We start from the raw sequence: 25,356 nt of genomic DNA on the forward strand, positions 1-25,356 counted from the left end.
ATCTGGGATTGTGTGTGTGTGTGTGTTTACATCTGAACTGGGATTGTGTGTGTGTGTTTACATCTGATCTGGGATTGTGTGTGTGTGTGTGTGTGTTTACATCTGAACTGGGATTGTGTGTGTGTGTGTGTTTACATCTGAACTGGGATTGTGTGTGTGTGTGTGTATTTACATCTGAGCTGGGATTGTGTGTGTGTGTGTATTTACATCTGAGCTGGGATTGTGTGTGTGTGTGTGTTTACATCTGAGCTGGGATTGTGTGTGTGTGTGTTTACATCTGAGCTGGAATGTGTGTGTGTGTGTGTGTTCATCTGAGCTGGGATGTGTGTGCATCTGATAGGGTTGCACATTTTGGGGAATATTCCGAGGTGGAAACTTTCTGTGGGAATTAACGCACTGTGCATGCAGAGTGTTGCAATTCCATTGAGTTGGGGATAGTTTATCCAAAATATGCCACAAGATCTAGAATTGCCTTGTGTATCAAACAAAAAAGGTTCATTGTTATAAGGTAACTTTTTTGATGAATTTAAGCAAAATTCCCAGGCTTAACTTCCCATGGAAAGGGAGCGAGTGAGACAGAGTGACAGCGGAGGTCCGGGGGGAGTGACGGCGGATGTCCGGGGGAGGGACGGCGGATGTCCGGGGGAGGGACGGCGGAGGTCCGGGGGGAGGGACGGCGGAGGTCCGGGGGGAGGGACGGCGGAGGTCCGGGGGGGAGTGACAGCGGAGAAATTCTCTTAGGTGTGTAGATGTACCGTTCTCTGCTGCCTGTCATTAGTGATCACGTTCATGCATGCGTCGTTCACAGGGGTCACATCTCACACACACACACAGACTATTGTTCACAGCTGTTCCATAGCCACTTTGCTGCACTCTGAGTCACTTAGATGATTGAATACACCTCTGTCACACACACACACACATCACTCTGCACTCAAGCACTGTACTCAGCTAAAAACATGTTATATAGAAACTACATGGGCTACAGCCTTGTTACCCAGACTAATTTTCTTTCTTTGCACATTAAATACCAGTGGTTTATAATGAGTCTTGTGTGTTCATATTTGCCATTGTGGTGTTGCCGGAGACGGCCATGAAAGTATTCCGTGGCTTGTAGCACAGTCTCTCATATTTGGGTTTGTTTTTTTGTTGCTAATCTAACAGTTACTTGAGGCTTCCAAGAGTTTTATCGCTTCACTGCTGTAGAATATTTTCTCCCTTCTCTAAATAATCAATTGACTCTCTCCTTCCCCTCTCCCATCCCTCACCCCTTTATCTCCCCCGCACCTCACCCATCTCTTCTCTCTCTCCTGCAGCATGTATCAGAGTTGTTAGCGGTGGTGCGTCTTCCCTTCATCCACCCGTCTTACCTGCTGAATGTTGTGGATAACGAGGACTTAATAAAGACGTCGGAGGCGTGTCGAGACCTGGTCAACGAGGCTAAGAGGTATCACATGTTACCTCACGCCAGACAGGAGATGCAGACTCCTAGGACACGACCACGGCTATCTGCAGGTAGGTGTTCACAAACACACACACACACTTTACATACTTTATTTGAATCCACAAATCGCATTGCAGTCGAAAGATTCTAATATTTCATAGGTTATGGATATATGGTTACAGAAAGCACCTTGTCCATACAGCCGTTTGACAGCTGACACGGAGCAGTACCTTGCTAGCTGCTTTGCATTTGTCCTCTGCAGGTCTGCAGTCTGAAGGCCACGTACTGTCAGTATGTAGATGGCCGAGACTTCCAAATATCAGCAATCAAAAGTTTGCACTGATAACCAATGCTGTTCAGGCATGACACGAAGGGCTGGTATTTCAGAAACTTGTCAGAAAAGGCCTGCTCTATGTAGGAGTCAAAAGAGCAGTCCACTTCCAAAATGAGCTTTTCCCTCTGGCCTCCCCCCACAACAATATCTGGCAGATTTGGTATTAGGGCTGGGCGATATGGCTAAAATATCATATCGCAATATTTTTCACATTTTTTATGGAATTTTGATTTTTAATTACGAAAGTTCTAAATATGTTTTTACTATAAATCTTCGTACTTCAGGACTTGAAGCTTGGCATCACATATATGGTAAAGGATTTCAATGGGCTTTCTCTATTCTAATTGTTTTGTTGTTCAATCTAACTTCAATCCAAAATAATTTTAAGCATTTTCATATATTTCTGCGTTTCCTGCACTTTTGTTGCAATGTCCAAACTACCACGTAAGGCTGCACAATAGATATGGGCGAACATTCTAGGCCTAGTGTATTGGTGTTGCAATTATTGAAATAGAATGATTATTGTAGTTCAATAGTTTGAATATATTGGACAGCTTGAATATGTTTGACATGATGACAAATTAATAAGCCAGGGAGGAATCATTGTGACTGGTCAGGAACCAAAGTATTTGTCATTTTTTCCAAGGGGATTTTACATGAGATGTTTTCTCATATAGCCAGCTATTTAGCTCTCTAGCTAACATATTCTTGCTTATTCTAGTCCCCTCGGATTTTAGAAGGTACCGTTGCATGAACAACATGCTGATCTAGGCCTACACCAGCACTGGTATCAGGCAGTTTTAGCTGACTACGTTTGCTCTGACTGATTTACATTTTGCTAGTTCACTAGCGATTAGCATTAGCTAAAATAAGGTTTTCCTCCCAGCCCTATTTGGTATACAAAAACATTAACATTAAACCAGCCTCCTCTGACAAGAGAATGCTTGTGAATATGCACTGATGGTTGTACTGTCTCTCACCATCTATCAGGTTGACGAAGCATTCATGTCCTGCTATGTATAAGTCCGTCTATGAACGGCAACCATTAGCAACATGTGAATTGGACTCGATTACATGCGACTCTCTCTCTCTCACACACACACACACACACACACACACACACACACACACACACACACACACACACACACACACACACACACACACACACACACACACACACACAAGCTGTCACATGCATGCCAGGACGTGCAATGGAGAAGGAGCAATAAAGATAAACTGAAATTAAGGACATTTTACACAAATGAAATTCTTTGATCGCATAAAAAATATGCATGTATTGGTTTCCCAAAACCAATCAGAGTTTGGGTTGTGTGTGAGCCAAGCACAGACCGTGTTACTGTGACATCTTTGGATGGCTTACCATAAGTGTTTCTGGGCTGAGGAACTCAGGGTGCTTTTACAGTAGGCCCACCACATAAACATCTATTAGGGCATTCTAAACACCAACTGCTGTCCAGACATTTCTCTTATTCCAGCCAGCCAACTATTCACTTCACTTCCAACCATTCAGGCAGTCCCATTCAATTTGTTTACATCATTAAATCAGATATTTATGGAAATAAGTAGCCCTGGATGGACGAAAAGTAAATTGCTTTTGGTCGTTAGATTTTCCTGCCGTTCTGCCACGTCTCTCTCTGGTCCCTCAATGAAGAGCTGTCTAATTACTGTGTGTGTGTGTGTGTGTGTGTGTGTGTGTGCCTGCGTGAAACTTATTAGAGCTTAACACCGACACAAGGAATAACAGATTTTCTGCTTGGTGGAGTTAAGGTAATTGCTAAACAAATGTCACTTTGTGGTGTGGACAGTTTACAAGCCTGCCTTCTCCATTCTGCTCAAGGTGTGCACACTCATCGGTAAACGGAAAGTAAATGGTGGAAGTTTAATGGTTTGTGTTTAATTGCAGAGTGGTGTTAACTACTAGCCAATGAAAGTAGTATTCGTCTGACTTTGTAAAAAAAAAAAAAAACTCCCTCATCTGAGGTCAGAACTGTCTCCAAGAATGCCTCCCAAATGGTTCCCTTGTCCATACGTGCCCTGGTGAAAGTAGTGCACTATATAAGGAATGGGTTGCCATTCGGGAACACAGCCCAGAATGTAGGGTTCTGGTCAGGCTTGGCCCCTGGTTAGTGTGTGATTGAGTATGGTGTTTGACTGGCCATCTGGTCATCTGTCTGACTGGGTCTGAGATGCACAGCAGGGCCCGGTCAGATGGACAGGGAGGCTGGGAGAGGCTGCCCTCGAGATAAAGGTCACTTACTCCTAATGGTGAGGAGTACATTTTGGTTTTTGTATAGCTGATTCAAATGACCAACTCACCATCAAGCTTTGATTATTTGAATCAGCTATGCAAAATCCAAAACATGCACCCAGGGAGGGGCCGCAGGACTGAGTTTAGAAAACCTACTCTAGATAAAGATCTCTTACTGCTGATGGTGAACAGGAGGAAGAGATGGTGAATGGGAAAGATATGGAGGGGGAGAAAGATTTTTTTTTATTTTTTATATATATATATAAGAATTGAGGGAATGTGGTGTCGGAGCTTATGCACAGGCTGGTGTAAATGTGAGCACGTATAGACAGAGCACCACCTGAGCTGGTAAATGTGAGCACGTATAGACAGAGCACCACCTGAGCTGGTAAATGTGAGCACGTATAGACAGAGCACCACCTGAGCTGGTAAATGTGAGCACGTATAGACAGAGCACCACCTGAGCTGGTAAATGTGAGCACGTATAGACAGAGCACCACCTGAGCTGGTAAATGTGAGCACGTATAGACAGAGCACCACCTGAGCTGGTAAATGTGAGCGCGTATAGACAGAGCACCACCTGAGCTGGTAAATGTGAGCGCGTATAGACAGAGCACCACCTGAGCTGGTAAATGTGAGCACGTATAGACAGAGCACCACCTGAGCTGGTAAATGTGAGCACGTATAGACAGAGCACCACCTGAGCTGGTAAATGTGAGCACGTATAGACAGAGCACCACCTGAGCTGGTAAATGTGAGCACGTATAGACAGAGCACCACCTGAGCTGGTAAATGTGAGCACGTATAGACAGAGCACCACCTGAGCTGGTAAATGTGAGCACGTATAGACAGAGCACCACCTGAGCTGGTAAATGTGAGCACGTATAGACAGAGCACCACCTGAGCTGGTAAATGTGAGCACGTATAGACAGAGCACCACCTGAGCTGGTAAATGTGAGCACGTATAGACAGAGCACCACCTGAGCTGGTAAATGTGAGCACGTATAGACAGAGCACCACCTGAGCTGGTAAATGTGAGCACGTATAGACAGAGCACCACCTGAGCTGGGAAGAGAAGTCTCAAGCGGAAAAAGAAAGAGAAACGGCGTGATGTCATCTATGAAACCCTTCTTGGCGTATGCACTCAATCTCTGTGTGTCTGTCCGTAGACCTATCTCCCTGCCAGCTCTCTCATCCCCCTTTCCTCCTCCCCCTCTACTTCCCCTCTTTTACGTCAGCTCCTGATCTTTTTTCCCCTTAATTTTCCTCTACCTCTTCCTCTTCAACCAATTCTTCAACCTCTTCCATCTCCTCCTCTTGTTCCTCTCTCGACCACATCAGGTCACGTAACTGTCTGATACACCTGCTAAAGAATCTTGATATAAACTCTGCTGTATAAGATGGCCTACCTAAGCCACCTCTGCGTGCTTATGGGAGTGTTTAGTACAGTGTTGACTCTCATAATGACCCACTCACACATCATTCAGGTGACTCGCCGCTGCTAATTGGAGACCGTATATGCGTGTTATCTTTCATTAAGTATTCTGTGGAACTGAGGGATTACATTGTGAATTACATCAGAAGCTAGTGCTGTGCTGAAAGTTCATTGGGTGGATTGCATGACAAAAACACACACGTCAGGCCCCTTCCTCACAGCAATGTTCAATGTATCCCCAGTAAGGAAAGGCTATAGCCAAACTGTTAACTTAGCTCAGCCAAGTGTACTAACACAAATGAGCTGTAATGACAAAACACTACACACCATAGTGCTTGGGCCAAGCTATATGCACATTATCTACACACGCCACAGTGATGCCTTACCACAAGCAGACATATATACAGGTTAGAGCAGGAGGGAGGTCTGAAATAAAATCTTACCTCTGTGACCATTTGCACTGATCAAGTTCACCTGCCGCAAGCCCAGCATCTACATAAGAAATGATGAAACAGACACAGCACCAGCGAGAGAGCCCACAAACTGCATAGCAGCAGGCCTGAAGTGGTCAAGCACAGACTTCTTTCAGTTTAGACTCCTGTAGATCCAGTCATGGGTTTGAAGCCTTATGGTGCGTTTGGTTGGAGAGGCCAGCAGCTGCTTTGAACTGTAGTAGACCTCCAGGTGAGCCTGATGAATCAGTAGTCAAATAGTCAATATCTTCAAATGCACCAACACACTCAATTGGAAATGTAGCTAAAGGGTGAGTATAAACCAGGGATGGCCAACCCTCCACCTGGAAAGAGATTTAGCTAAAGGGTGAATATAAACCAGGGATGGCCAACCCTCCACCTGGAAAAAGATTCAGCTGGCTGGTGTGTGTACGGACATATTTAATCGCTCCCTATCCCAGTCTGTTGTCCCCACATGCTTCAAGATGGCTACCACTGTTCCTGTACACAAGAAGGCAAAGATAACGGAACTAAATGACTGCTGCCCCGTAGCACTGACTTCTGTCATCATGAAGTGCTTTGAGAGGCTAGTCAAGGATTATATCACCGCCACTTTACTGGCCACCCTAGACCACTTCAGTTTGCATACTGCCCCAACAGGTCCACAGACGACGCAATCGTCATCACACTGCCCTATCTAGAGGTCGACCGATTTATGATTTTTCAACGCGATACCGATTATTGGAGGACCAAAAAAAGCCGATACCGGTTAATCGGCCGATTTTTATTTTTTATTTTTATATATATATACACTGCTCAAAAAAATAAAGGGAACACTTAAACAACACAATGTAACTCCAAGTCAATCACACTTCTGTGAAATCAAACTGTCCACTTAGGAAGCAACACTGACAATAAATTTCACATGCTGTTGTGCAAATGGAATAGACAACAGGTGGAAATTATAGGCAATTAGCAAGACACCCCCAATAAAGGAGTGGTTCTGCAGGTGGTGACCACAGTTAGCAACCCAGCCAGCTAATTTAGCTAGCTAACAGTACACTTTAACTTGAAATAAAAATACTTTGTTAAAATATGAGTGCAGTCTTTTAAGACATGTAGCTAGCTAGCTAAACAATGGACCATAATCACAACTCATGACGTTACTACCTTGCATGAATCTGCAGGTAGCTAACCCACCCGGTTCTATGGCTATAACTAGTCAAGCAAATGTCTGAGAGCTACTAAGAATAAGATCATACATGTAACGTTAGCTAGCGACCCAGCCAGCTAACGTTAGCTAGCTAACAGTACACTTGAAAGAAACCACTTTCTGTCAAAATTAGAAATGTGTAATATCTGAAAATCTTACCAGTATATATCATGGTTGGATGCGTCTCCTGTCTGATGCTATGCATGGTTGCCTTAGTTTGACGATGTAATCCAGACTGGTGTTATCTCCATCTCCTTAGCTATCGTACTCAAATTCCACTGATTTCAAAACTCGGTCCTCCAGAAAGTGGAGAGCATATACCCAACTTTAGCTAGCGAGCCAGCTAGCTAACATTAGCTAGCTAACAGTACACTTTAACCTCTCTGGGAAATGTGGGACGCTAGTGTCCCACCCTGCTAACAGCCAGTGAAATAGCAGGCTGCCAAATTCAAAACAACAAAAATCTCATAATTAAAATTCCTCAAACATACAAGTATTATACGCCATTTTAAAGATGAACTTCTCGTTAATCCAATTTCATTAATCCGATTTCAAAAAGGCTTTACAGAGAAAGCATACCTTGCGATTATGTTAGGTCAGCGCCTAGTCACAAGAAAACATACAGCCATTTTCCAGCCAAAGAGAGGAGTCACAAAAAGTAGAAATGGAGAAAATGAATCACTAACCTTTGATCTTCATCAGATGGCACTCATAGGACTTCATGTTACACAATACATGTAAGTTTTGTTCGATAAAGTTCATATTTATATCCAAAAATCTCAGTTTACATTGGCGCGTTATGTTCAGTAATGTTTTGCCTCCAAAACATCCAGTGATTTTGCAGGGAGCCACATCAATTTACAGAAATACTCATCATAAACGTTCATACAAGTGTTTTACATAGAATTAAAGATACCCTAGAGAAGTGTATCTTTAATTCTATCTTTAATTATATGTGGGACGGTAGCGTCCCACCTCGCCAACAGCCAGTGAAATAGCAGAGCGCCAAATTCAAAACAACAAAAATCTCATAATTCAAATTTCTCACACATACAAGTATTATACACCATTTTAAAGATAATCTTCTCGTTAATCCAACCACACTGTCCGATTTCAAAAAGGCTTTACAGCGAAAGCATAGCATTAGATTATGTTAGGACAGCACCAAGACAAGAAAAACCACACAGCCATTTTCCAAGCAAGGAGAGGGGTCACAAAAACCAGAAATACAGCTAAAATGAATCACTAACCTTTGATCTTCATCAGATGGCACTCATAGGACTTCATGTTACACAATACATGTATGTTTTGCTCGATAAAGTTCATATTTATATCCAAAAACCCCATTTTACATTGGCGTGTAATGTTCAGAAATGTTTAACCTCCCAAAACTTCCGGTGAATGAGCACATCAATTTACAGAAATACTTATCATAAACGTTGATAAAATATACAACTGTTATTCAAAGAATTATAGATACACTTCTCCTTAATGAAATCGCTGTCAGATTTCAAAAAAGCTTTACAGCGAAAGCACACTTTGCAATCTGAGTACAGCGCTCAGTCACAAAACCAAACCCGCCATTTTGTGAAGTCAACAAAACTATAGCATTATAAATATTCACTTACCTTTGATCTTCATCGGAATGCACTCCCAGGAATCACAGTTCCACAATAAATGTTCATTTGTTTTGATAAAGTCCATATTTATGTCCAAATACCTCCGTTTTGTTCGCGCGTTCAGTCGAGTAACCCAAATGCACTGTGCTCGCGAAGAAAGATCAGACGAAAAGTCAAAAGAGTTATATTACAGTTCGTAGAAACATGTCAAACGATGTATAGAATCAATCTTTAGGATGTTTTTCAGTAATCTTCCATAATATTCCAACTGGACAATTCCTTTGTCTTCAAAAAGGAAAAGGAACACAGGTAACTCTCACGGGAGCACGCGCCACTGAGCTCATGTCATTTTCTCAGTCATCTGATTCCAAGACCTTTTATTCTCTCCCCATTCACAGTAGAAGCATGAAACAACGTTCTAAAGACTGTTGACATCTAGTGGAAGCCTTAGGAAGTACAAAATGTCCCCACAGACACTGTATATTGGATAGGGAATCACTTGAAAAACTACAAACCTCAGATTTCCACACTTCCTGGTTGGATTTTTTTCTCAGGTTTTTGCCTGCCATATGAGTTCTGTTATACTCACAGACATCATTCAAACAGTTTTAGAAACTTCAGTGTTTTCTATCCAAATCTACTAATAATATGCATATCCTACCTTCTGGGCCTGAGTAGCAGGCAGTTTACTACAGGCACGCTTTTCATCCGGACGTCAAAATACTGCCCCCTACCCTAGAGGTTAATGCAACCGCTGTGTCAGATTTCAAAAAAGCTTTACGGCAAAAGCACACCATGCCATAATCTGAGTACAGCGCTCAGATTATTAACAAGCCATACAGATACCCGCCATGTTGTGGAGTCAACAGAAGTCAGAAATAGTGTTATAAATATTCACTTACCTTTGATGATCTTCATCGGAATGCACTCCCAGGAATCCCAGTTCCACAATAAATGTTTGTTTTGTTCGATAAAGTTCATCTTTGTCCAAATACCTCTATTTTGTAAGTGCGTTTAGTCCAGCATTCCAAATTCACAAAGCGCGCGCGTTTAGTCCGGACAAAAAGTCAGTAGTTCCATTACAGTTTGTAGAAACATGTCAAACGATGTATAGAATTAATCTTTAGGATAATATTCCAACCGGACAATTCCTTTTTCTTCAGAAAGGAAAGGGAATGTGGCTTGCGCTCACGGACGCGCTCATGACTGAGCTCATGCCTTTCTGTTAGACACCTGATTCCAATAGCTCTTATTCTCTCCCCATTCACAGTAGGAGCCCGAAACAACGTTCTAAAGACTGTTGACATCTAGTGGAAGCCTTAGGAAGTGCAATATGACCTCAGACATTGTATATTGGATAGGCAATCACTTGAAAAACCAAATGGACTCCAATGGACATTGGCTAGTAGCGGTCATCAACCACATGGATGGATTATTTGTGTTGTGTAATGTATATGGATACTGTTCTAGTCCTCCAAATAACTTACTTCTAGAGGAAATTGAAGAAATTCTTAAGTCTTCTGAGAAAATATCCATCCAGTCAGATTATAATTGGTGGAGATTTGAATATGGTTTATTCTAATGAGACTGATAGATTGCCCCATAGGCCTAACATTGGTGTGAACAAGTTGGTGAATTTCTGCCAAAGCCTGGACTTAATTGACATATGGAGAGTAAAAAACCCTGGAGAGAAACAATACACATGGAGTAATAGAGATCGTTCTTTACAATCAATAATTGATTTGTGGGTGATAACCTCTAGTCTTGAGCCTAACACTGTAGAGGTAAAAATACTGCCTGCAGTCCTGACGGATCATAAAGTCATATGGTTGATTGTAAGAATGTGCAGTAATAATGGTAAGAAATACTCTGGTGGTTATTGGGAATGAAATAACTCATTGTTATTGCATGATGATTTAAAAAATGTGGTTAAGAATCAAATTTGTGTTTACTGGAGTTTAGCTACATCTAATGCAGAATATGGGAAATATTGGGAACTGCTGAAATTTAAAATCTGCTCAGCCTGTATTACTTATGGAAAACGGCTTGCTGTAAGAAGGAGATGTGAGGTAGCTGAACTCTCGAAGACAATTGCCGATATCAGAGATTGAGCATCTTGATCTTAATGAGAAAGCTAAATTGAATTATTTACAGAATCAACTAGATACATTGTATGAGGAAAAGGCTAGAGGAGCTTTCATAAGATCCAGAAAACAATGGCTTGAAAAAGGCGAAAAGAACAGTAGATACTTTTTTAATTTGGAAAAGAGGAGAGGGGAACTCAACACACTTCGGAAACTTAAGATTGTGGTTACCACTGAGGATAGAGAGTTGTTATCAGACTTTACCACTAAGTTTTATAAGAATCTTTACTCCTTAGATAACAATTTGAGTGACTCTAAGGATCTCCTTGATTCTATAGAGAATGTTAATTTGGTTAGTGAAGAATTCAATCGATCTTGTTGCCAAGATTTATCCATTATGGACATCCAGTACGGGGTTGCTCAGTTAAAAAATAACATATCTCCAGGTTGTGATGGATTAACCTCTGAATTTTACAAAACCTCTGAAGAAATGGCACCTTTTTTACTTGAAACCTTTAAGGAGGCTATAAAGAAGGGAGAACTACCTGCCTCTCTGAAGCAAGGGGTTATTACTCTTATACCTAAACCACACAAGCATCTCTTAAATATTGATAATTGGCATCCAATCACACTCCTAAATAACGACTACAAAATTATAGCCTTAATCTTTGCAAAAAGGTTAGTCTTGCCTGAATGATCTGATTGATGAATGTCAATCAGGGTTTATGAAAGGGTGCCATATATCTAATAATCTGAGGCTGGTGTTAGACTTGGTTGAGTATTGTGATCTATTAGATGACTTCCCTGTTATCCTATTTTTGGATTTTCAGAAAGCATTTGATACAGTAAGTCACAATTTTATCTTTGATTGTCTTAAGCATTTTAAATTTGGTAGTTTTTTGTTGTTGATGCTATTAGAACTATGTATAATGGTGGCAATAGCTGTATCAAACTCTGTCATGGAACATCCTCAAGGTTTAACATTTACAAAGGAATACGACAAGGTTGTCCAATCTCACCTTTTTTTATTTTTGTTAGTATCTCAAATGTTATGCTCATTAGTTCATAAAAGTCATTTTGAAGGCATTACATTCCAGGCCAGAGAGATCAAGATATCCCAACTGGCTGATGACACCTCACTTTTTTTGAAAAATGTGTCTCAAGCTCGATTAGCATTGGATATCGTGAAGCAGTTCTCCAAAATCTTAGATTTGGCATTAAATCTTTCCAAATGTGAGATGTTTGTTTTGAAAGGAGCTGTCAATCCAGCAGATTGTAACATCTCTGAAAAAGATACTGTAACCTACCTCGGTGTTAAGATCACCAAAACTCTTAAGGCTGTGAATGATCTTAATTTGAACCCTGTAACTGAATCTGTCAAAAAAATATATCCTCATGGTTAGGGAGGGATTTAAGTCTTCAAGGAAGGCAGCTTTTATCCAAAGCTGAGCGGCTATCTCGTGCATCCTATCTTTTTTCATCTATTGACATTCCCAAATACACTTGCTGTACCTTAGACAGGCTTTTGTACAACTTCATATGGAAAAACAAGCCACATAAGATAAAAAGAGATGTTATCACCAACAGGGTTTGTGATGTCGGTCTAAATGTCTTAGATTTCACTTTCTTCAATCAGATATCAAAGGTTAACTGGATTAAAAGGTACATAAAAAAATCCTCAGTTTCTGGAATATTATACATCATTTTGTTTTTCAGAAGTTCGGAGGGCTTAATTTTTTACTACAATGTCCATATATTGTGGGTAAACTTCCTGTGAAACTGGCGGATTTTCACAAGCAGGCTTTAATGTGCTGGGCTTTGTTGTATAAACACAACTTTTCACCTCATAAATGTTTTATATGGAACAATGGGTCGATATTACATAGAAACAAGATGCTATTTAACCATAAATGGTTCTCGAAAAACATTGTCCTTGTCAGCCAATTGGTTAATATTAGTGGGAATCTATTTACACAGAGAGAATTTATGGAAAGATACAACTGAGGTTTCAAACAAGGAATATGACACTGTTATTAAAGCTATACCAAGTGGGATAAAAACTTACTACTACTACTATAATGCATATTTTGGAATATCTCCGATTGTAAGCGATATTCAGGTGAATGGCATTGGTCTACAAGATACGAAATTCAACATTCGTTTATTAAGGGATATTTTCTACAGGAAGTCTATTCCCTTTGCGATATTTTGTTGGGCTTCATTGTTTGATGTAAACTGGCGCCGTGCTTGGCTCACTCCACACATTTATGGTGACCAATAAAGTAAAGGAGATCTCCTTAAGATAATCCATAGATTCTATCCGTGTAATAGTTTGATTTCTAAATATATACTTGATGTTACCAGTGAATGCAGTTTTTGTGAAGTAGAAACTGAATCTATTGAACACATATTCTGTGATTGTTTATATAGTGAAGTGTTCTGGACTGATGTAAAACTATCTTGGCCTCAAATTGCATACAACCATTGAAATTTCAAAGTTTGACATATTATTTTACTACACTGATTCCACAATTGAACGTGAGTATGTCATAAATCTATTTTATTAGGAAAATGTTTCATACACAAATCAAAATGTATGAAGAAAAAGCCCCTTTTCTTAATTTTTTTTATCTGATTTGGATAACTATTTAGTCTTTAAAACGTATACAAAACAAAATGTCAAGTATTCGCTATATGTCTGTATTTGATATAATGTGGAGTAGTTTTATTTGATTTTTTTCTAATTTCTTTGGAATCCCTCTGGCTGTTATGTTTATGTTTTGCATGTTACTGTTAATAATATATATTTTTAAAATCACTTGAAAAACTACAAACCGCAGATTTCCCACTTCCTGGTTGGATTTTTTTCTCAGGTTTTTGCCTGCCATATGAGTTCTGTTAGGCTCACAGACATCATTCAGTTTTAGAAACTTCAGTGTTTTCTATCCAAATCTACTAATATGCATATTCTAGCTTTTGGGCCTGAGTAGCAGACAGTTTACTCTGGGCACCTCATTCATCCAAGCTACTCAATACTGCCCCCCTTTCCCAAAGAAGTTAACTTGACAGTAGGGTTATGCAGTTTTACTACGCAATATATTTTTTTTTAAAGCCACGTTCGACACGATTACCTAAACATACTGACCAGCTCCAATAGACAGACGCGTGCTTTATGGTAAACCAATCCGAACGCATCTCTCGGCATGTCCAGCCCACTCATTATCTCAGGCGATCATGGCTAGCGGGAAGGTTGCTTTCTTTTTCTGTGGCTAAACAAACTGGGCTCGTAATTTAACAATTGTATTTGTATTTACAGATGGCAAAGAAGTTTGATATTAAGGCACATGAAAGTTCACATGTTTGAAAAGGCATTTCTGGCAAAAAAAAATTTTTTTTAACATTCAAACAGCTCTCCTGTGAAGTCGTGACTTGCGACATATGCCTAGTTTCCTGAATCGGGTCACATTTGTGTGCAGGCTTGTGCGGGCGTGCGTGCATGCTTGTGTAAGTGTACAGTGCCTGGTTTGAGTGATTATTCAGGCTGGTTTGTTTTAAAGAACCAATGTAGTGTGAGATTACTTTGTGTTACTCTAAAGAGGAATGCAGCATGGTCCGCACTGCTTGAGAATGGCTGAGTCACACACACACACTATATGAAGCCAAAGCTTGCAAAATTTCTTCAGCATATCATAGTAATATCTCTTTCCTTGTAATGTGGAAAGATGTAGTAGAGCGTCAAATAAAAGATTGAGGTGGAGATGTTTGTTTCTCGTCTTATTGGTGAAATGTTAAACAAATACATAAATATCACATCATACATTAAAATGGTAGTGTGACCTCTGGTCTAAATATGTCCAGTGAATATAAAACCCATGGCTGTTGGCATGACGACACAGCTTTCTGACCACTTACCGGAGAATCAAGTTAAGCCATGGTGTTGCATGGAGGTAGAGGATGGATACTGGCTGGCTGACTGACTTAACTCCGTGTCTACTCAGAGCTAGAATATGCAGTTTGCCCACGCCACACATATATGCACACAGACCAAATCTGCACATGCAATGATTTTCACATTAGCAGCCTGGATGAGTGTGAGATTGTATGCATCTGAAGCTCTGGGTGATCTTAGGTAGGTCAAACAGTCACATTTGGTATGGACTGTGTGTTTCGACAGTGCGTGCAAAAGAAATGTGTGTGTGCTGGCAGAGCGCCTGCTAGTGCAAAGTCCCTGTCCCATTGTGACTGTCACTCAACCTGGCTAGTCCCCTCACAGCAGGCCACAAGCACACACACACACACCATGAGAATACCCTTAGAGCGCACAAATTGACTTAAACGCACACTGCCTGATTCTATGCCAGAATACTCTCACAGCTGGGGCCACACACTGAGGCCCCTGGCCTCCCGATACTCACCATACCAAATTACCCCCCTGGGAGAGAGACCATAAGGTTAGAGAGGGAGGAGGAGAGGGAGCAATTGAGTGGAGAGGAAAAGGGGAGAGTGGGTCTTAGTGATAGACTGAGGTATGAGTGAGATTAAGAGGAAAAAGAGGGTCCAAGAAGACGAGGGCAATGGGAGAGAACAAGATTGAGAAGATGAAATAAAAACTAAAACAGGGCTGAGGTGAGAGGGGTAGACGGAGAGAGCAGGGTTTAGCCGTGGGGTAAAAAGAGGAAGGGCCACAGTAGGGAGTAGAACAAGGAGAAACGGAGAACGCAGAGAGGAGAGGTACAGACGGAGCTGTATTTTCTGTCCAATTGTGAAAGATATTTAGTCATAGAAATACAATCTTACCCAAAATTATAAGATAGATGTGAAACCTAAACGATTAACTTAAATACATATCTAAATAAAAATGCTGTGTTTTAGACTCCTGTCACAACCTAAGTGAAAAACTGTCATTAATATTAGACTTTCTGTTCTGGCTTTTCCATACCGTTACTAGTCATTACTATAGATTTTCTAGAAGTCAGGTTAAACCTAGTACCAGTATTAATTGTATTTTTACAATTGTCATTATTATTATTGGTTGTAATTGCTGTTAATATTATTACCACTGAACATGATCCTTATAGATTTTTTTACTAACAGTAGTATATTCCTGTATAATGCTGTCTTTTTGGACCATTGTTGTCATGTTTACTTTGACAATGTAAGGGAGATAGAGGGAACGTTTTGAACAGGGGAAACTGAACTGGTGCAGGAAAGGTGTGTGTACAGGAAATAAAAGCTCCCCGAGAGACATTTGTGTGTAAGAACCTATGGCGTGTGGAGGAGAACCCTTACTTAGTCCTGCTGTGATGTAAATGACAGGGAGTGTGTGTGTGAGAACAGTAGGGAGCATGCTGGTGTCAGGGATAGGAGTCATTAGGAGGTAGTGGCTGTGGTGTGTGTGTGTGTTCCGTCGACGCTAGGCTCAGCAGGTGGGCAGCTAATCTGCCAGAGTTCTCGCCCCTCACCTCTCCTCCTTTCCTCTCATGGTCACGACACGGGAGAGAACACAAGCTGTCAGCATCTCAGTTATCTCTCCATCCCTCCATACATCCTTCCTCTTCCCCCACCTCTTCCCCCACAATCAGCCCCTGTGTGGATCTGTTGTCAAGGAGAATGTACTGCGTGCACACACACGTCTCTAGCAGCTCTACCTGTGATGTGATCCACCACTGGCTGGATTCACCTTCACCCTGGCTGTCTCAACCACCAGAGGACGTTTTGGCTCCATGTTTGGACCTGCTACGTATGAACAGTTTCTAGTTACTCTACCAGAGGACAGAGGGGGAGATATGGAGCAAGAACAAAGACAGGGATAGGAAGAGAGGTAGAGAAAAAAACAACATTCCTTCTGGTTTTTTCTTTCTTTTGAAGCCTTTTTTTCCACCTCCCTAACAAGTGAAGTGTCTCTGTCTGACCTCTAAGAGCAGGTGACAGAGGTCAGGGGTCAAGAGGCATCCCACCTCCCATCCAGATGTCATGTTCACAACCAAAAACATTCGGCAATTGAAAAATAAAAAGATGAGTCGCTTATCTTGGCAGTTACTCCACCATCCCTGGTGTATGTATGAACCTTCAGGTTGTTATAATGCATGATGATGTAGAGAGAACAAGGATCTAAACACACATCCAACACATTATGTATGTTTCTTGTATATGTTCTGTGTCGAGATACATGGTTGGCATTTACCTCAGGACTGAGAATCACACATTCAGCAATATTGTACTGTATATGAGCAGTATGTCGGCTGAAGTTGTGCTGTAGTTGGTACCTGATGGTTGTGCTGTTGCCACTCTGAATACCACTGCACTCAGCGGTAAATCTTTTTATACTGCTCATCTTCCCATATGTTGTCACTATTCTTCTGCTTTAATAATCAGTCAGTGTTCATTCACCCATATCTTTGTAGTTACAATGGCAACACATATTAATATTTGGTAAAGCTCTAGCACATTTGTGGCCCATTTTTGTGATTAAACTGCCCTCGATTTTTGGAAGAGGCAGTGCATGTTTCCATCCATCCTATCCCAGTGTCAGCTGTGTCTGAGGCAGCATTTACCTCTTCTCTCTGCTCATCCCACTAAAGCCTTCTGTTCTCCTCTCATTTTTTTATCAAAAGCTCTCACTGTATTTTAACAGCCCTGGAGAAAGACAGGAAGAGAGAAAATAAGGAAAGCTGGAGAGCAGCTTTAGTTAAAAGATGACCGCAGTGTTTAAAGAGATGGAAGGATGGTGAAGGAAGAAAAGGAGTGGTGGTTGTCAGGGGAACGAGGGAGGAGAAGGAGTATTGATCCAGGAAGATGAGCCAGCGGTTAGAATCCTAGCTATGGAATGATTGAGGAATATATCTCTTTCCTTCTCTCTTGCTTTCCCTTTCTCCCTCCCTCCCCTCTGTCAAACTGCTGTTGAGGACTAAGAGGCCTGGAGATACATGTGGCAGACAGCCAGTGTGTTTTTGTTTTGGATCACTGGTGTTTTTATACAGCGTATGCTGCCACACACAAACACACATGCAACCACAAACACACACTACACATCACTAGCATCTTTATACAGCGTATGCTGCCACACATGCAACCACAAACACACATGCAACCACAAACACACACACTACACATCACTAGCATCTTTATACAGCGTATGCCAACAGTGTGTGAGAGATGAGGCACCAGTAGTGTACTGAACACCATGGTTGAGCACTGAACATGGAGAGAATACTTATACTGGCTGAGAGAGCTCTGATCAAAACACACACACACACACACAGGTGAATGGAGGTGCTGCTCTGAATTAGATGAGACGCAGAATTAAAATGCTGTTGTGTTTGCAGTGCTGCTGTTCTTGAATATCCACACATTGATTTAGCGTATTGATTTAGTAAGGGTTTGAGGCCATGCTGTGAGTCTCACTAGCACAGAGAGAGAAGTGATGTGCATCTATGGGAATGGAGTAGAGGGGGCAGAAGAGGGTTGGGGGGTAGAGAGAGAGTGGGATAAAAGTGTGTTCTGTGGCAGTAGAGGGAGAGACCGAGAAAGAGGGATGGAGACAGGAGAGTTATCTGTATGGGACTGGAGAGTGGAGTGCTGCTGCAGACTAACAGATGGCAGAGAGAGCTGTCTAGATAATTGAGTTATATTTCCCACTTTACGCACTACACTTTCCTGCACCAAGAGGAAACTTTGTCAGTTTGCATTTTGGTTTTGCATATCCCTGAGAGGCTATTGAATTGGAAATAACAATAAACAAGGCCTGCAGGCTGCTAAATTGAAAAACATCTGAAGCCAAGTTTGGTGCTGTCTGTAGACTAATTAGAGCCATGTCCATCACCCAAAAGGAATTGTCCACAACCATAGTCCACAACCTTCCAAAATCCTGTTTAGTATGTGAGAAACCTGGGCTTCCCACTTCCGAGGCTACAATAACCACAGCCCATTTCTGAAACGGATTTGCCTGTGATCATCACGTCATGTAGGTTATTTCCCTCCATTTCTCCCCACACAAATGGACTAATTGTTTGTTACGAACATTGCTTGAACCCAACTATGTCGCTAGTTCCTATGCTATCGCAGGATCCTAACTGTGCTATCACTATTTACATTTCATTGTAAATAAAACCAACAATTATTGCACCTGAACCTCTGACTCAGTCAACAGTTGCTGTTCCAAACCAACTAAATAGGCTGGCGGGTCCTTTTAACAGAAACACTGCTCTAACGCACTCACAACAACAACAACCTCTCCGTATGATAGGTTCTGCAAACACTTGTTTAACGAGTTTCTCTGTCCCCCCCTCCCTCTGTCCCTCTAGGTGTGGCGGAGGTGATAGTGTTAATCGGTGGTCGTCAGGCCATAAGTATGAACCAGCGCTCTCTGACGGCAGTGACATGTTTTAACCCTCAGAACAGTAAGTGGTTCCCATTGGCCAGCCTTCCCTTCTACGACAGAGAGTTCTTCAGCGTCATCTCAGCTGGGGACAACATCTACCTGTCAGGTAGGCTAACGACGTGGACGTCACACACATACAGTATATCTATATCTGTTTATCCATACATCCAGTGTAAAGTTTTAAAATTATCTTCATATTATTGTTCCCCTATATTCTTCCAGAGGTCTCTGTTCTCTGTACTATATTCTTCCAGAGGTCTGTTCTCTGTACTATATTCCTCCAAAGGTCTCTGTACTATATAGTCTCCATTTGTGTACATCTCCAATACAGAGGTAGACCTTGACGTTGGACTGTGAAACAGAACACTAGAAATGCTTAGAGAGAATGTTCTCCCCTCTCTCATTTCCCATGGACCTGGCCTGTGTGTCTGTGGGGAGGCAGGCGCTCAGTGGGGAAATCATCAGTGTGCAGTAGTACTAACCAGGGCTGAGGACTCTGTGTTCCTCCAGATAATGGATGGAATGTCCACTCTGTTTGCTGCTTTGAAACCAAGCTAGGTAATGCATTGTAACAGTGAGGGGTAGAAATAAGGGTGAATATGCAGGCATGGTGTCTTGGTGGTGCCTTGTTACATTTGCCCCCAGGTCATAACGATTCCAAAATGACTTATTGTAAACCAGTAAAAAAATAATCTATCTGGATATTTTTAACATTGGTTACATTGTATATGCATTTTATTTAGTCGCTGTTAGTCGGGTGTGATGGTAGCTGACGAGTGTGTGTTTTATGTGTGTGTTTCAGGTGGGACAGAGTCGGGGGTGATGGTAGCTGACGAGTGTGTGTGTGTTTTACGTGTGTGTTTCAGGTGGGACAGAGTCGGGGGTGATGGTAGCTGACGAGTGTGTGTGTGTGTGTGATGTGTGTGTTTCAGGTGGGACAGAGTTGGGGGTGATGGTAGCTGACGTGTGTTTTTTATGTGTGTGTTTCAGGTGGGACAGAGTCGGGTGTGATGGTAGCTGACGTGTGTGTGTGTGTGTTTCAGGTGGGACAGAGTCAGGGGTGATGGTAGCTGACGAGTGTGTGTGTGTTTTATGTGTGTGTTTCAGGTGGGACAGAGTCGGGGGTTATGGTAGCTGACGAGTGTGTGTGTTTTATGTGTGTGTTTCAGGTGGGACAGAGTCGGGGGTGATGGTAGCTGACGAGTGTGTGTGTTTTATGTGTGTGTTTCAGGTGGGACAGAGTCGGGGGTGATGGTAGCTGAAGTGTGTATGTTTTATGTGTGTGTTTCAGGTGGGACAGAGTCAGGGGTGATGGTAGCTGACGTGTGGTGCTACATGTCTCTATTGGACAACTGGAATCTGATGTCCCGTATGACGGTGCCTCGCTGCAGACACAACAGTCTGGTTTACGATGGGAAACTTTATACCATCGGAGGTCTGGGTGTGTCAGGAAACCTGGACCATGTAGAGAGGTAGGACACTGACATGTGCTTATGGAGTGGAAACAACTGATAGTGTCTTGAGCTTTTGATGCTGCTAGTGTAGCAGGAACGGAAGCTATGCTTAAACATGTTTGCAGGTGCTCTGTTGGCTATACTTATATTGAAGTTATTTCATGAAGTGTCTTGTATGTTAGGTTACACCGACTAGCTTTTTCAATAGAACCTTGGGCATAGATGTCCCTGGCCAGAAGGATGGCTAGTGTCTATATCCCTGTGTGTGTCTAACTGTCCTGAGCTGTAAAGGACAGTTTAATGTCAAACTTGATTATTGATTAGTGGGTAAAATCTCTTTGATCAGAAAGCAACACTTCCATCCACGGCAGTGCAACAATGAGACTGAAGGGCCTATGAGGAGATGTGAATGGCAGTGGTAAAATGGCTTTATCTTCTGCTGCTCTCCACACACGGTCTTGATGCTGGGCTGGGGAGATTAAATTGAGCAATCAAAATAACATTACAGAACGTAATGGAACAGGCTGCTGCTGCTCATTACAGAACTGAATGGATCTCCCAAGCCTTTCTCAATGCAACGACACACACACACACTGTGAAGCTGCTCTCAACGCAACAACACACACACACACTGTGAAGCCGCTCTCAACGCAACAAAACACACACACACCGACACTCTCTCCATGTAACATCGATCCCTCAAATGGAATCATCTAATTTGATATGTCTCCGTAACGCTGCCATGCTGTGTCATTAAGGCTGGCTGGCTGGAATACTGAGCCCTGTAATGGAAACGCATTTGATTCCTCTGCCTCCAGTCGCAGCTCGTAATTACAGACCTAGCAGTGTATCTCAGCGTTTACAGCCAAACAAAGCAGTGACGTGTGTGCGCGTGTTCGGAGACCCTCAGCCAGTGTCCATTATCTACAACTTTCTCTGTCTGAAACTGTCAAAAGGTTCTGTGTTATCGGGGCACTCAGATGAACAGTGGTACTATGTGTAAGGGGTTCAACAGAATTCTATGTACTACTAATGGGTGTACAGAAACAGCAGGAGTGTCTTATCTGAGTGGTTGAAATATTGGTGGACGAAATGTCAGATTTGATGTAGAAAGTGGGGGTGATGGCATATAGTAAGTGTTGCTGTGTTGGTTTTCACAGCGTGTGGACAGAAGTGTCTTCATGCTATAAGACATGTCATTTCTCCCCAGGTGGCCGAGAGCTCCTCGTCTGTGGGATATTTATACTCCCTGCGTGTCGCGCACACACACTCAGCCATTTACACACCCAGTGTTAAGCCATTTATAGTCATTTCCTTCCAGTATGGCTGGGCCAGCTAAGCACATGGATTTCTCATCAAAACAGCATTAAAACATGACAGGACTTTAACCTCAGCTCTCTAAAGATTTCTCACAGGTAGTCTTTCATTTGCTCTCTAGCTGGACATATGGTAGTACAGTAGGTCTGTCTGTTGGTGTACCGGGGTTTCCGTTATGAAAATGTGGTGCCCGACATTTGACCGGCAGAATTTTAATTTACCGGACAAATCTGAAATTTGGGAATTAATATGGAGTTGCCCCCCCTCTTTGCTGCTATAACAGCCTCCACTCTTCAGGGAAGGCTTTCCACTACATGTTGGAACATTGCTGCAGGGACTTGCTTCCATACTACCATTAGTGAGGTTGGGCACTGATGTTGGGCGATTAGGCCTGGCTTGCAGTCGGCATTCCAATTCATCCCAAAGGTGTTTGATGGGGTTGAGGTCAGGTCTCTGCAGACCAGTCCAGTTCTTCCACACCAATCTCTGTATGGACCTCACTTTATGCACGGGGGTATTGTCATGCTGAAACAGGAAAGGGCCTTCCCCAAACTGTTGCCACAAAGTTGGAAGCACAGAATGTCCTGTGTGGCTTTGTTAGTAGAGCATGGCGCTTGCAATGCCAGGGTTGTGGGTTCGATTCCCACGGGGGACCAGTAAAAAATGTAGAATCGTCTAAAATATCATTGTATGCTGTAGCGTTGAGATTTCCCTTCACTGCATGGAAGGGGCCTGGCCCGAACCATGAAAATCAGCCCCAGACCATTATTCCGCCTCCACCAAACTTTACAGTTGGCACTATTTTGCAATGTGATTTTTTTGTTCCCCGGGACAGGCTCCAAATTTTATTTATTGCCATTTACATTTTTGTAGTGACAAAGCCAGTTATTACCGGCGAACGGAAACCTTGACATGTACAGTAGGTCTGTCTGGTGGTGGCCATCCGTCAGTAAAAGGAAATAACTCCCACATGTTGCGCTTGCGAGGCTGGTAATGGCACACGTCAACTCCATCCCAGACACCCTAGACCCAGTCCAATTTGCATACCGCCCCAACAGATCCATAGATGACACAATTTCAATTGCACTCAACACTGCCCTCACCCACCTAAATAAGAGGAATACCTGAATGCTGTTCATTGACCATATCTCAGCGTTCAACACCATACTCCCCTCCAAGCTCATCACCAAGCTTAGAATCCTGGGACTGAACACCTCCCTCGCCAACTGGATCCTGGACTTCCTGACAGGCCAACCTCAGGTGGTGAGGGTAGGCAACATCATCTCCACCACACTGACCCTTAACACAGGGGGACCCACAGGGTTGTGCGCTTAGTCCCCTCCTGTATTCCCTGTTTACTCACGACTGTGTGGACGTGCCACTAACAGCAAGTTTTCCGACAAGACAGTCATAGGCCCGATCACCGGCGACGATGAGACAGCCTACAGCAGGGGTGTCAAACTCCTTCCATGAAGGGCCTAGTGTCTGCAGGTTTTTGTTTTTTCTTTTCAATTAAGACCTAGACAACCAGGTGGGGAGTTCCTTATTAATTAGTGACCTTAATTCATAAATCAAAAACAAAGGTGGAGCGTAAACTCACAGACACTCAGCTCTCCGTGGAATGAGTTTGATACGTGGCCTATAGGGAGGAGGTCCGTGACCTGGCAGTGTGGCGCCCGAACAACAACCTCTCCCTCAACATCAGTAAGGACGAGCTGATAGTGGACTACAGGGGGGCGAGCACGCCCCCATCCACGTATACCGCTGCGACTCTGTTTATCATATATCCTGATGCCTAGTCAACTTACCCCTGAACATATCTACCTCTATCACTCCAGTATCCCTGCACATTGTAAATATGTTACTGTAACGGACCCTGTATATAAACTCAGCCAAAATAGAAACTTCCCTTTTTCAGGACCCTGTCTTTCAAAGATAATTTGTAAAAATCCAAATAACTTCACAGATCTTCATTGTAAAGGGTTTAACTTCTTTGGGCTAGGGGGCAGTATTTTGACGTCCGGATGAAAAACGTGCCCAGAGTAAACTGCCTGCTACTCAGGCCCAGAAGCTAGGATATGCAGATAATTGGTAGATTTGGATAGAAAACACTCTAAAGTTTCTAAAACTGTTAAAATTATGTCTGTGAGTATAACAGAATTTATTTGGCAGGCGAAACCCCAAGGACAAACCATCCAGGATTTTGTTTTTTTGAGGTGACAGTGTTTTCAATGGGGTTTATATGTGTATCTTCCTATCGCTTCCACTGGATGTCAAGTCTTTAGAAACTGGTTGATGTTTTTCTTTAGAGAAATGAAGAAGTACGGCAGTTCAGAACGAGGGTCCAGCCAAGTGCACTAATGTTTTGATGCGCGCTCCAGGTCACGCGCTTCACGTTGTTTTTATCCGGTATTGAACACCGTTTATCCCGTCTTTTACATTTTATTGATTTACGTTAAAAAATACCTAAAGTTGTATTAGGAAAGTTGTTTGAAATGTTTGGACAGCGTTTACAGGTAACTTATTAGATATTTTGTAGTCATGCTGGGCGAGTTGGAACCGGAGTTTTTCTGAATCAAACGGGCCAAATAAATTGACATTTTGGAGATATAACGACGGAATTATTCGAACAGAAGGACCATTTGTGATGTTTATGGGACATATTGGAGTGCCAACAGAAGAAGTTCTTCAAAGGTAAGGCATGAATTAAATCGTTATTTCTGACTTTTGTGTTGAGCCTGGCGGGTTGAAATCTGATTTTCATGTGTTGGTATGCTGGGCGCTGTCCTAAGATAATTGCATGGTTTGCTTTCGCCGTGAAGCCTTTTTGAAATCTGACACGGTGGCTAGATTAATGAGAAGTTGAGCTTTAATTTGGTGTGTTGCATGTGAATGTATGAAAGTTGTTAAAAAATTATCATTTATTTTTAATATGACGCTCTGCCATTTCACCGGATGTTGTCAAATCGATCCCGTTAACGGGAGTTGAGCCCAAAGAAGTTAAACACTGTTTCCCATGCTTATCAATGACCTATAAACAATAGATGAACATGCACCTGTGGAACGGTCGTTAAGACACTACCAGCTTACAGACGGTAGGCAATTAACCTCTCTAGGGTAGGTGGGACGCTATTGTCCCACCCACCGTGCACACTATTCAACAGTCAGAGCGCCAAATTCAAAACCACAAAATGTCATAATTCAAAGTTCTCAAACATAGGACTATTTTACACCATTTTATAGATACACTTCTCCTGAATCGAACCACGTCGTCCGATTTCAAAAAGGCTTTACAGCGACAGCAAAACATTAGATTATGTTAGGAGAGTACATAAGACACAAATAACCACAT

General features: G+C 42.3%; 1 protein-coding gene across 1 annotated transcript in view; it reads left to right on the forward strand.

The window, feature by feature from the left end:
- Positions 1-25,356, forward strand: part of klhl29 (kelch like family member 29) — a 147,650-nt gene that overhangs the window by 94,509 nt on the left and 27,785 nt on the right. Inside the window, exons 8-10 of the mRNA XM_029765825.1 lie at positions 1,317-1,515; positions 19,157-19,339; positions 20,525-20,705. Of these exons, the coding sequence (XP_029621685.1) occupies positions 1,317-1,515; positions 19,157-19,339; positions 20,525-20,705 (563 nt within the window). The remainder of the gene's footprint in view (positions 1-1,316; positions 1,516-19,156; positions 19,340-20,524; positions 20,706-25,356) is intronic.

This window comes from Salmo trutta, chromosome 1, assembly GCF_901001165.1.
Source record: "Salmo trutta chromosome 1, fSalTru1.1, whole genome shotgun sequence".
Taxonomy (NCBI): Eukaryota; Metazoa; Chordata; class Actinopteri; order Salmoniformes; family Salmonidae; genus Salmo; species Salmo trutta.